This window comes from Triticum dicoccoides, chromosome 4B, assembly GCF_002162155.2.
Source record: "Triticum dicoccoides isolate Atlit2015 ecotype Zavitan chromosome 4B, WEW_v2.0, whole genome shotgun sequence".
Classification (NCBI taxonomy): Eukaryota; Viridiplantae; Streptophyta; class Magnoliopsida; order Poales; family Poaceae; genus Triticum; species Triticum dicoccoides.
In genome coordinates, this window is record NC_041387.1 from 683,714,268 (window position 1) to 683,726,659 (window position 12,392).

The window sequence follows — 12,392 nt, forward strand, 5'->3', positions numbered from 1 at the left end:
CTTCACTCTTCCTTCCTTCCTTCCTTCCTTCCAACAGCCTGCGGCCGCCGGCGCACCCTTCTTCCATGGCGATGGCGAGAGGGATGGGATCTAGCCCCGCCCAGCCCCGCCGGCAGCAGCGTGCGTCCCACAACTACTCCAGATGGGAAGCAGCACGGTCCGCTCCCGGCCGGAGACTCTCGCAGCGGCCGGAGCGCCAACGTTTGCCGACCTTCATCGCCTTTTCTCTTGGTCTGATGGGTGAGTCCTCTGCTATTCTTTCATCTAATCTAATCTAATCTAATCTAATCTAAGAAAACAAATCCATTCTTCTTTCTTGTCTTGCAGGTTGGTTTGGTTCGATCTCTCTCTCTATTTTATGTTACACAAGTATTACACATGGATGGATATTTCCCATCCATCGAGTAAAACGAATATCCCAGCCCTGTTAGGCCGTCTCCTGTGTATGTATGTGCAGAGTTTTTTTGTTTTTGATTTGTTATAATCTTCTGTTTGTATATCACCGGAGGACAAAGTAAAAGAAAATAAATCCTTCTTCACAAGAAGATTCACCCGATCGAGTACTGTTTTCAGGCTGTTTGGATCTTTCGGAATTTTTCCTAAAAGGATTTCAAACTCTTTCAAAGCATTCTTGCAGTCTTTTGTCTTTTATAAGAAAAATAATAATATAAATCTCAAACCTCTTCTTTGCAATTACTTCTTTTGGTGGTGAAACACTCTTTGCTGAGTTTTTTCCTTTTTCTTTTGCCACACCCCTTAGTACCACTTAACTTATATAGGTCCTAATACATACATACAGAGATAACAATCCAAAGTAATCCCTCCGTCCCATAATATAAGACGCTTTTTGACACTACACTAGTGTTAGAAAAATATCTTACATTATGGGACGGCGTAGTACATTTTATTTGCCTAGCTCTCTGTCGCTCAGCCTTTTTATCTTAGCACTTACCCTCACATTCTTTAATGTCATTTTTCACCAGCGCCGGGGAGGGAGTTATTGGCTAGCATTTGTGTTAGTGAATGGAGGATAGATGCTTGCTTGATACTACTCCCTCTGTAAAGAAATATAAGATTAGTAGTGATCTAAATGATCTTATATTTTTTTTACATAGGGAGTACGAGTTTAGGGCCTCTTTGGCTTGGTAGTAAAAGCAGAGGAAAATTGTTGGACTATGAAAATTTTCTTTGGTGCATCTATTTGCTTTACGAAAGAAAAAAAGGAAAAAAAAGCAAAGAGTTTTCCTTTGGTCTATGTCCCAAAGGCAAAATAAATAGAAATTTGACATCTACTCCCTCCGTTTGGAATTACTTGTCGCCGAAATGGATGTATCTAGACATATTTTAGTTCTAGATACATTCATTTTCGAGGCAAGTAGATACCGGACAGCCGAGAGTTAGTTTTTTTAGAGTAAGAACATTGAAGTCATACTTTTGCTTGTGATTTGATTTGACTTAAAAAAATTAATTTTGTTTTGTGTTTCTGTTTGGTTTTTGATTTTTTAATCAAGTTACATAAAGTTAACAATATTTATGTGTCTAACAATCGTTCTGCAAGCATGGTTCTATCAGATTGGTGCACTGTCAAATCGTCCATTTGCTTGTGAGGTTTATTTACTTTTTGAAGTATGTGCTCATGTTTTTTGGGGATATGCGCACAGATGGAGTGGTTCACAGCCTGTCCCCATTTTCATTTTGGTAGCAGTCGTGTCGATGCCAAAGCTGTCCACTCGCTATTTCTCTCTCTATATATATACACTCCCTCCGTTCGGAATTACTTGTCTCGAAAATTGATGTATCTAGTTCTAGATACATCCATTTTCGCGACAAGTAATTCCGAACGGAGGGAGTATATATAAAGATACCCATCCAATCCATACAATGTTTTTTTTGTAGTACTACTTACCTCGCTAGCAATAGCTTTTTCTTCTGTTGTACAATTACCAGACCGTCTCGTGTATCCTTCTTTTGTACTCCCTCCGTCCGGAAATACATGTCGGAGAAATGGATAAAAATGGATGTATCTAGAACTAAAATCCGTCTAGATACATCCATTTCTCCGACAAGTATTTCGGGACGGAGGGAGTAGTACGCTAGTATCGCTTCATTATCTGAATTCTGAAGGTCCTTCATTTTGGTATTCATTCAATTCTTTCATGCTTTTTGTTCAGGTAATTAAGGACCTTGGATTCCTTTGTTCAGGCATCTTGGGTTTGCTAGTGCCAGGCAGAGATGCTACATTTGTTGTCTTGTGATGTGAATAAGGTGTCCACGTCCACAAGACATCAACTCATTGGTAATCATTTATTCTTTTTTCTTGCCAAATCCTTTCTTTGCTTTACTGTTATGATAGTGTTTTGAACATATAAAGTAGTCCTCATTTCTTACCTTACCATTAGTACAATATACTCACTCCGTCTCATAATATAAGATCTTGTTACATCACATACTGGATGCAACAATATCTTACATTATGGGACGGAGGAAGTACTAATCACTTGCTCCCTATATGCCAAAATGTAAGACGTTTTTTGGTTTTGCATAGGGCATGTGTTACGGAGGGAGTAGTTTAAGTAATAGCTACTCTATGGGCAACACAAAAACCAGGCTGAGTGGCGATTACTGAAATTTTCGTCCCTCATTTTAGTTTTCCTACTCAATTAGCGCATGCCAGTTTCCTACTCAATTAACGCATGCCACTTTGGTTCTACAACTAACATAATACTCCCTCCGTCCGGAAATACTTGTCGGGGAAATGGATGTATCTAGACACATTTTAGTTCTAGATACATCCAATTTCATCTATTTATGCGACAAGTATTTCGGGACGGAGGGAGTACAAAATATCTGAGCTAGTTCTTGCACTTACAGAGGCTAGTTTTACCTAACCAAAGAATTCTAATATGTATGCAACTTACCAGTGGGTTTCAACGCTCCAGCAATTCTAATACACTCAGTATCTCTGCGCTTTAAAGTTTTAGATGTTCAGAAATTCAGGTAGAAAGCTCGTTGTTTTGGGCCTACGAGTCTAATATTACAACTAGTTAGGCAAATATCATCAACTAGCTAGTACACTGTAGATCATATCTTTCCAGAACACACATCCACCCAATCAAACAGATTAAAGTCTACCACCACATGGATATTCATTGTTGTGACAGAAAAACTGGACAATGTTCTCCTCTACTAATATTATGGCTCGTTCAAAGGTGTATACGATAGCCACCAGTAGACAAAATTTGCAGTGGCAAGAATTTCAGGAATCATTTTTTGATGAATATGTAGCAATACTAATTATTAATTTTGATCGCCTTGTTGTTCAGGCCTCCTCCAGAACGGGCATTGCTTAAGCCTGCAAGCACAAAAGAGAATGGTTAAGATATACTCACTATGAGTAAATCAAAGTAGTCAACCTGAAAAAAATAAAGCAATAAACCATCATATAGAGCAATAAACCATCAGAATAAATGGTTAATTTCCAGTTCTAAGTGCCCGTGCAATTCCACCTTGTTACATCTAAGCTTATTTCAAGTTTGATATTTAATTGCAGGGATAAAGCGGCGTGATACTGGATTGGCTCCACCAAGGCAGTGGGATCTCGTGCCTGATAAACAGATGATGCTAGAGGAGCAACCATTGCAGGTGAATTAGCAGGATGTCCGCCTTAACCTTTTCTACAATGCATAGAACTAGTGGTTATGTTGTGACCTTTGTGCTTTATCATCTCCCTCACAGTAAATTAAATTCTGTCGTGATTATCACTAGATGCACGGAGATAACAAGTCCAAATACTGATGATGCCAAATGTCATAAAAAACAAATCGCAAAGGTCTGTCATCATTGTACTATCTTAGGCCAATCACATCTTCTGGAGGTTCGGACAAAGTTCCCCCCACTGATATCAAGGAAGGAATGATAGTTCGGCAAGTTGCCTGTTCTCTCTAGTGAGTTACATCTTGGCTATTGCCTACTAGCATGATCTACTCCCTCTGTAAAGAAATATAAGAGTGCTTAGATCACTAAAGTAGTTATCTAAACGCTCTTATATTTCTTTACGGAGGGAGTAGCGATAAGCACTATGATATATAGTAAGCAACAGTTAATTCAGGTGTTCTTGCTGCAAGGAGTCATGTTATGTTTATGCTTTGTGTCCACACTTTCAGTTTGACTCAAATATATTCTGGACAGTTTGATTTTTAACAAGACCGGATAATGATAATGATAATAAGATCGAAGGATAAGCTTACAACATGTGTATGCAAAGAAGAGAATTTAAATCTCAAACTGAGCTAGCCTTGTCCACAATCCAGCTCTTGTGACTACTTTGATTCAATACCCTGTTGAAGACAATTACACAAAAGCTCCAGAAATAGAGCACATTGATTGTACCATAGGTGACTTAACCCCCCATTGATATCCTAGTGTGATGCAGGACAGGAAGAAATTCAAATAGTAACAAGAGGCTTGGGCACAAAGATCCAGGACGATATATATGCTCTATGTATGCAAATCTACCTAGCGAGCTTGAAACGAAGATTTTTGAGACAAAGTAAGTCTTGTTATACTCTTTTTATCGTTATAGATGTTGACAACTGAAATAAATCAGGACCTGTAAATAACTCTATGAACCAGATAGATGAGTAAAAAATGCGCAGCCTTTTTGTTTTATCGTTATAGATGTTGACAACTGAAATAAATCAGGACCTGTAAATAACTTTATGAACCAGATAGATGAGTAAAAGATGCGCAGCCTTTTTGTTTTATCGTTATAGATGTTGACAACTGAAATAAATCAGGACCTGTAACTAACTTTATGAACCAGATAGATGAGTAAAAGATGTGCAGCCTTTTTTTTTATCGTTATAGATATTGACAACTGAAATACTCCCTCCGTAAAGAAATATAAGAGCGTTTAGATAACTACTTTAGTGATCTAAACACTCTTATATTTCTTTACAGAGGGAGTAAATGAGGACCTGCAAAAAACTTTATGAACCAGATAGATGAGTAAATGATGTGCAGCAGTCAACACTAGATAAATACCCTGTTGAAGTTTTAGATTTAGGGACATCCTCTGTTTGATTATTGTCCTGTTTCCAAGATTTAATACTATACAAAAGTCCCAGAAGTCGATTACATTGATTATACCATAGTCACCATTTTACCATTTTACAGATGCATGTGACACGACACCCGCTGATATCTTAGTGTTGCTTGCAGGAGAGGGATAAATTTAAACCCTATATGATCAAGGCACAAAGATCCAGAAGTAGAAATGTGCCAAAGCTGGGGCGTCCCATGGTCCCTAGCGAGCTAGGATGCCCACGAAATGAATCTGAGGGTGCGAATAGCTCAGCTCGGGCAGATAAAATGTTGTAATGTCCAGACTAGAGCAGCAGCACAAGATGAAGTGTAATTGTAATACGGAATTACTTGTCACAAAAATGGATGTATCAATCTGCAACTAAAATACATCTAGATACATTCATTTCTTGACGAGTAATTCCGAACGGGGAGGGAGTACTAGACTAGAGCAGCTCCTTGCTATCCTGACACTCTGTTTTTAGTGGCCTTGCCCAAAACTGAAGGAATGCTTCGAGTGTATGCAATAGGAGGAAATGCAGCAGCAGCAAAACAAACAAAATTGGATTACCTCGGTCTTCACTCCATTTTGAGGTGGTTGATGTCTCTGGCCCTGCAGAGCAGACATGATGGATTGTTTGATTTAGTGAAGAAATAAATACTCTGAGATTAGATTAGATTAGATTAGATGTGGGACAAGCAAGCAATGGGATTGAATTTGCACGCACCAGTGACAGTTCTTGGAGTGGAACTTAAGTTCCCTTCTGGAGAGGAAGGCCTCGTCACAGCCTTTGAACGGACACTCTTTGAGGATCATGGTCTTGAGTCGTGCGTTGGTCGCAGCACGGTCTTTCTCCCTCTGCTTGTCCATGGCTTCCTTGAGCACGATCTGCAGCTCGGCCTTGATCTCCTCCACCTTGTCATCGCTGCATTCGCATTCGCGCAAGCACCAAACAATCGATACAGAAATCTTGGGACACGACCTCGTGAGCAAGGACGAAATATGCCAGAAATCTAATCTAATCTAATCTAATCGAAAAGAAGAAGCACGCACCTGTTTAGATCCTTCTTGGTCAATGGCACGCCGCACTCGGAGCTCCGCTTTGGATCGCAGCATGGCCTTGAATCGGTCCACAAGATCCAAGATACTCTGCACCAGGGTGGCGGTGTTCCCGGCAACTGTGATACCCGTGAAGCACGCCGTGGCGCAGGCCGGCGCCATGACCTCGGAACGCGGACAGGGAGGGCGGCCGGATCGCGGTGAGTGCAGACTGCAGAGAGAGCGCGGGCGGCGGCGGCGAGACGGGATCCGGAGAGAGTGCTTAGGGCAAGCGGAGTTGGGGGGTGTGACCGGGACCTCTATTTGGGCCTTGGGCCCTTCACGATAATCAGGCCACATGCAAAAAAGGACCGAATGCTTTTTCCTATCTTTCTTCCCAGAAAAATAATTCTCTCTCCCTCAAAAAAAGAAAAAAATAATTCTCTATTCTTTTTTGCGAGGAATACGAAACTGTATTTTGATTAAAAATGAAACAAAAATCCTGTCGAAACTTTAAAAGTATTCTTGTGTGTATGTTCATATGCACAGTATGAAATATTTTTTCTCACCTTCCATTTAACATCTCGAGTGTATCAAAAAATTTATATACAAATAAGTACTCCCCCTAATAACCGTAAGGGTTATTATCTTAACACTCCCCCTAATCACCGCTTAATTGCATGTGAGTCCATCATCTAATAAAGTCTCCTCCAAAAACCTTGTGGAAAAAATATGATAAAGCCTCATCGGTAAGACTCTTAATTTTTCCAAGATATTCAGCCATGGTCATGTTACCTTTCTGAAGATTCACGAGCTCGATGCGGGTGTTGATCGCTTGAGCTTGGCTTTGGGCAGCAAACATGGCATGGATGGCATGCCATACTTCGGCCGACGTCGGGAGCATCGCGACCTGTGCCAGGATCTCGCGGGGAAAGAGAGCCCATCAAGAATCCTTGGAGTTGTTGTTGTGCATACTAGAGGGATCATCCAAAGTTGACCACCTGTTCTTCCTTTCCTTCCTTGGTGATGGTGAGCGTGGCCGGTGGTGCTGGGCTCTTCTCGCCGAGGTGGTGCTCCATCTGCGCGCCCTTGATCTGGGGCAGCACGTGTTGGAAATATGCCCTAGAGGCAATAATAAATTAGTTATTATTATATTTCCTTGTTCATGATAATCGTTTATTATCCATGCTATAATTGTATTGATAGGAAATTCAGATACATGTGTGGGTACATAGACAACACCATGTCCCTAGTAAGCCTCTAGTTGACTAGCTCGTTGATCAATAGATGGTTACGGTTTCCTGACCTTGGACATTGGATGTCGTTGATAACGGGATCACATCATTAGGAGAATGATGTGATGGACAAGACTCAATCCTAAGCCTAGCACAAAGATCGTGTAGTTCGTATGCTAAAGCTTTTCTAATGTCAAGTATCATTTCCTTAGACCATGAGATTGTGCAACTCCCGGATACCGTAGGAATGCTTTGGGTGTACCAAACGTCACAATGTAACTGGGTGGCTATAAAGGTGCACTACAGGTATCTCCGAAAGTGTCTGTTGGGTTGGCACGAATCAAGACTGGGATTTGTCACTCCGTGTAACGGAGAGGTATCTCTGGGCCCACTCGGTAGGACATCATCATAATATGCACAATGTGACCAAGGGGTTGATCACGGGATGATGTGTTACGGAACGAGTAAAGAGACTTGCCGGTAACGAGATTGAACAAGGTATCGGCATACCGACGATCGAATCTCGGGCAAGTACAATACCGCTAGACGAAGGGAATTGTATATGGGATTGATTGAATCCTCGACATCGTGGTTCATCCGATGAGATCATCGCGAAACATGTGGGAGCCAACATGGGTATCCAGATCCCGCTGTTGGTTATTGACCGGAGAACGTCTCGGTCATGTCTGCATGGTTCCCGAACCCGTAGGGTCTACACACTTAAGGTTCGATGACGCTAGGGTTATAAAGGAAGTTTGTATGTGGTTACCGAATGTTGTTCGGAGTCCCGGATGAGATCCCGGACGTCACGAGGAGTTTTGGAATGGTCCGGAGGTAAAGATTTATATATGGGAAGTCCTGTTTTGGTCACCAGAAAGGTTTCGGGTGCTATCGGTAACGTACCGGGACCACCGGAAGGGTCCCGGGGGTCCACCAGATGGGGCCACCGGCTCCAGAGGGCTGCGTGGGCCAAGTGTGGGAGGGGACCAGCCCCAAGTGGGATGGTGCGCCCCCCACCAGGGCCCAAGGCGCCTAGGGTTTGGGGGAAACCCTAAAGGGGGGCGCCCCCTTGCCTTGGGGGGCAAGGCAACCCCCCGACCGCCGCCCCCTCCTCAGATTGGATCTGAGGGGGCCGGCCCCCCTCTCCCTTGCCCATATATATATGTGGGGGGTGGGAGGGCAGCCGCACCCAAGTTCTGGCGCAGCCCTCCCTCTCTCCCAAGTCCTCCTCCTCTCCCGCGGTGCTTGGCAAAGCCCTGCAGGATTGCCACACTCCTCCACCACCACCACACCGTTCTGCCGCTGCTGGACGGAGTCTTCCACAACCTCTCTCTCTATCCTTGCTAGATCAAGGCATGGGAGACGTCACCGAGCTGTACGTGTGTTGAACGTGGAGGTGCCATTCGTTCAACACTAGGATCTCCGGTGATTTGGATCACGACGAGTACGACTCCTTCAACCCCGTTCTCTTGAACGCTTCTGCTTAGCCATCTACAAGGGTATGTAGATGCACTCCCCTCTCTCTCGTTTCTAGTCTCTCCATAGATAGATCTTGGTGACTCGTAGGAAAATTTTGAATTTCTGCTACGTTACCCAACAGTGGCATCATGAGCTAGGTCTATTGCGTAGATTCTATGCACGAGTAGAACACAAAGTAGTTGTGGGCATTGTTTTTGTTCAATATGCTTACCGTTACTAGTCCAATCTTGTTTCGACGGTATTGTGGGATGAAGCGGCCCGGACCGACCTTACACGTACACTTACGTGAGACATGTTCCACCGACTGACATGCACTTGTTGCATAAGGTGGCTAGCGGGTGCCAGTCTCTCCCACTTTAGTCGGATCGGATTCGATGAAAAGGGTCCTTATGAAGGGTAAATAGCAATTGGCATATCACGTTCTGGCTTTTGCGTAGATAAGAAACGTTCTTGCTAGAAACCCATAGCAACCACGTAAAACATGCAACAACAATTAGAGGACGTCTAACTTGTTTTTGCAGGGCATGCTATGTGATGTGATATGGTCAAAAGAATGTGATGAATGATATGTGATGTATGATATTGATCATGTTCTTGTAATAGGAATCACGACTTGCATGTCGATGAGTATGACAACCGGCAGGAGCCATAGGAGTTGTCTTAATTTGCTGTATGACCTGCGTGTCATTGAACAACGCCATGTAATTACTTTACTTTATTGCTAACCGGTAGCCATAGTAGTAGAAGTAATAAGTTGGCGAGACAACTTCATGGAGACACGATGATGGAGATCATGATGATGGAGATCATGGTGTCATGCCGGTGACGATGATGATCATGGAGCCCCGAAGATGGAGATCAAAAGGAGCAAAAATGATATTGGCCATATCATGTCACTATTTGATTGCATGTGATGTTTATCATGTTTATGCATCTTATTTGCTTAGAACAACGGTAGTAAATAAGATGATCCCTCATTAAAATTTCAAGAAAGTGTTCCCCCTAACTATGCACTGTTGCGAAAGTTCGTCGTTTCGAAGCACCATGTGATGATCGGGTGTGATAGATTCTAACGTTCACATACAACGGGTGTAAGCCAGATTTACACATGCGAAACACTTAGGTTGACTTGACGAGCCTAGCATGTACAGACATGGCCTCGGAACACAAGAGACCGAAAGGTCGAGCATGAGTCGTATAGTAGATACAATCAACATGAAGATGTTCACCGATGATGACTAGTCCGTCTCACGTGATGATCGGACACGGCCTAGTTGACTCGGATCATGTAATCACTTAGATGACTACAGGGATGTCTATCTGAGTGGGAGTTCATTAGATGAACTTAATTATCCTGAACATAGTCAAAAGCCCTTTGCAAATTATGTCATAGCTCGCACTTTAGTTCTACTGTTTTAGATATGTTCCTAGAGAAAATATAGTATAAAGTTGACAGTAGCAATTATGCGGACAGTAGAAGGCTTATGTCCTTAATGCACCGCTCGGTGTGCTGGACCTCGAACGTGGTCTGTGGATGTTGCGATTGATGACTACGTGATAGTTCGGTAATGTTAAATGGTTTAGAATTGAGGCACCAAAGACGTTTTTTTTGAAATGTCGCGGAACATATGAGATGTTGTGAGGGCTGAAATTGGGATTTCAGGCTCGTGCCCACGTCAAGAGGTATGAGACCTCCGACGAGTTTTCTAGCCTACAAACTAAGGGAGAAGATCTCAATCGTTGAGCTTATACTCAGATTGTCTGGGTACAACAATCAGTTGAATCGAGTGGGAGTTAATCTTCCAGATGAGATAGTGATGTTTCTCGAAAGACATTGCCACCAAGCTACTAGAGCTTCATGATGAACTATAACATACCAGGGATAGATATGATGATCCTTGAGCTATTCGCAATGTTCGACACCGCGAATGTAGAAATCAAGAAGGAGCATCAATTGTTGATGGATAGTGAAACCACTAGTTTAAAGAAGGTCAAGGGCAAGAAGGGGTACTTCATGAAACGGCAAATCAGTTGCTGCTCCAGTGAAGAAACCCAGGGTTGAACCCAAACCCGAGACTAAGTGCTTTTGTAATGAGGGAACGGACACTGAAGCAGAACTACCCTAGATACTTGGTAGATGAGAAGGCTGGCAAGGTCGACAGAAGTATATTGGATATACATTGAATCAAATGTGTACTTTACTAGTACTCCTAGTAGCACCAGGGTATTGAGATACCGGTTCAATTGCTAAGTGTTAGTAACTCGAAGTAAAAGGCTACGGAATAAACGGAGACTAGCTAAAGGCGAGGTGACGATATGTGTTGGAAGTATTTCCAAGGTTGATATGATCAAACATCGCACGCTCCGTCTACCATCGAGATTGGTGTTAAACCTAAATAAACTATTATTTGGTGTTTGCGTTGAGCATAGACATGATTGGATTATGTCTATCGCAATACGGTTATTCATGTAAGGAGAATAATGCTTACTCTATTTATTTGAATAATACCTTCAATGGTCTTGCACCTAAAAGAATGGTTCATTGAATCTCGATGGTAATGATAAACATTTTCATGCCAAAAGATATAAGATAGTAACGATAGTACCACCTACTTGTGGCACTGCCATGTAAGTCATATTGGTATAAAACGCATGAAGAAGTTCCATGTTGATGGATCTTTGGACTCACTCGTTTTGAAAAGTTTGAGACATGCGAACCATGTCTATTGGTGTATATGCATGAAGAAACTCCATGCAAATGGACCATTTGGACTCACTTGATTTTGAATCACTTGAGACATGCAAATCATACGACATGGGCAAGATGACTGAAAGCCTCGTTTTCAGTAAGATGGAACAAGAAAGCAACTTGTTGGAAGTAATACATTTTGATGTGTGCAGTCCAATGAGTGCTGAGGCACGCAGTGGATATCATTATGTTCTTACTTCACAGATGATTTGAGCAGATGTTGAGTATATTTACTTGATGAAACACAAGTCTGAATTATTGAAAGGTTCAAGTAATTTCAGAGTGAAGTTGAAGATCATCGTGGCAAGAGGATAAAATGTCTACCATATGATCATAGAGATGAGTATCTGAGTTACGAGCTTTGGCACGCAATTAAGACATTGTGGAAATTGTTTCACAATTAATACCGCCTGGAACACCATAGTGTGATGGTGTGTCCGAACATCATAGTTGCACCCTATTGGATATGGTGCATACCATGATGTCTCTTATCGAATTACCACTATCGTTCATGGGTTAGGCATTAGAGACAACCGCACTCACTTTAATAGGGCATCACGATTTCCGTTGAGATGACACCGTATGAACTATGGTTTAGAGAAACCTAAGCTGTCGTTTCTTGAAAGTTTGGGGCTGCGACGCTTATGTGAAAAAGTTTCATCGTGATAAGCTCGAACCCAAAACGGATAAATGCATCTTCCTAGGATACCCGAAATGGTTGGGTATACCTCCTATCTCAGATCCGGAAGCAAAAGTAATTGTTTCTAGAAACGGGTCCTTTCTCGAGGAAAAGTTTCTATCGAAAGAA

At 42.3% G+C, this 12,392-nt stretch overlaps 2 protein-coding genes across 2 annotated transcripts; one reads left to right on the top strand and one right to left on the bottom strand.

The window, feature by feature from the left end:
• Nucleotides 1-427: 427 nt before the first annotated feature.
• On the top strand, nt 428-5,759 carry LOC119292376 (26S proteasome regulatory subunit 7-like). Its single transcript, XM_037571236.1, has 5 exons — nt 428-447; nt 2,172-2,296; nt 3,551-3,642; nt 4,423-4,549; nt 5,221-5,759. The coding sequence occupies exons 2-5, from the start codon at nt 2,233-2,235 to the stop codon at nt 5,229-5,231; spliced, it is 294 nt and encodes a 97-aa protein (XP_037427133.1). The 5' UTR covers nt 428-447; nt 2,172-2,232; the 3' UTR covers nt 5,232-5,759.
• Nucleotides 2,604-7,025, bottom strand: LOC119293121. Its single transcript, XM_037571683.1, has 5 exons — nt 6,840-7,025; nt 6,137-6,441; nt 5,811-6,008; nt 5,654-5,695; nt 2,604-3,352 (listed from the first exon to the last, which is right to left on the bottom strand). Exons 1-4 carry the CDS (start codon nt 7,023-7,025, stop codon nt 5,662-5,664), a joined length of 723 nt encoding a protein of 240 aa, XP_037427580.1. The 3' UTR covers nt 2,604-3,352; nt 5,654-5,661.
• Nucleotides 7,026-12,392: the final 5,367 nt, after the last annotated feature.

Excerpts from the sequence above, each read along its gene's own strand:
- LOC119292376 (XM_037571236.1), top strand. The coding sequence starts at position 2,233 with ATGCTACATTTGTTGTCTTGTGATGTGAATAAGGTGTCCACGTCCACA. Across the intron at positions 2,297-3,550 it reads CACAAGACATCAACTCATTG|GGATAAAGCGGCGTGATACT; the intron begins GTAATCATTTAT and ends ATTTAATTGCAG. Across the intron at positions 3,643-4,422 it reads TAGAGGAGCAACCATTGCAG|TGTGATGCAGGACAGGAAGA; the intron begins GTGAATTAGCAG and ends TTGATATCCTAG.
- LOC119293121 (XM_037571683.1), bottom strand. The coding sequence starts at position 7,025 with ATGCTCCCGACGTCGGCCGAAGTATGGCATGCCATCCATGCCATGTTT. Across the intron at positions 6,009-6,136 it reads ACCAAGAAGGATCTAAACAG|CGATGACAAGGTGGAGGAGA; the intron begins GTGCGTGCTTCT and ends ATGCGAATGCAG. Across the intron at positions 5,696-5,810 it reads CACTCCAAGAACTGTCACTG|GGCCAGAGACATCAACCACC; the intron begins GTGCGTGCAAAT and ends TCTGCTCTGCAG.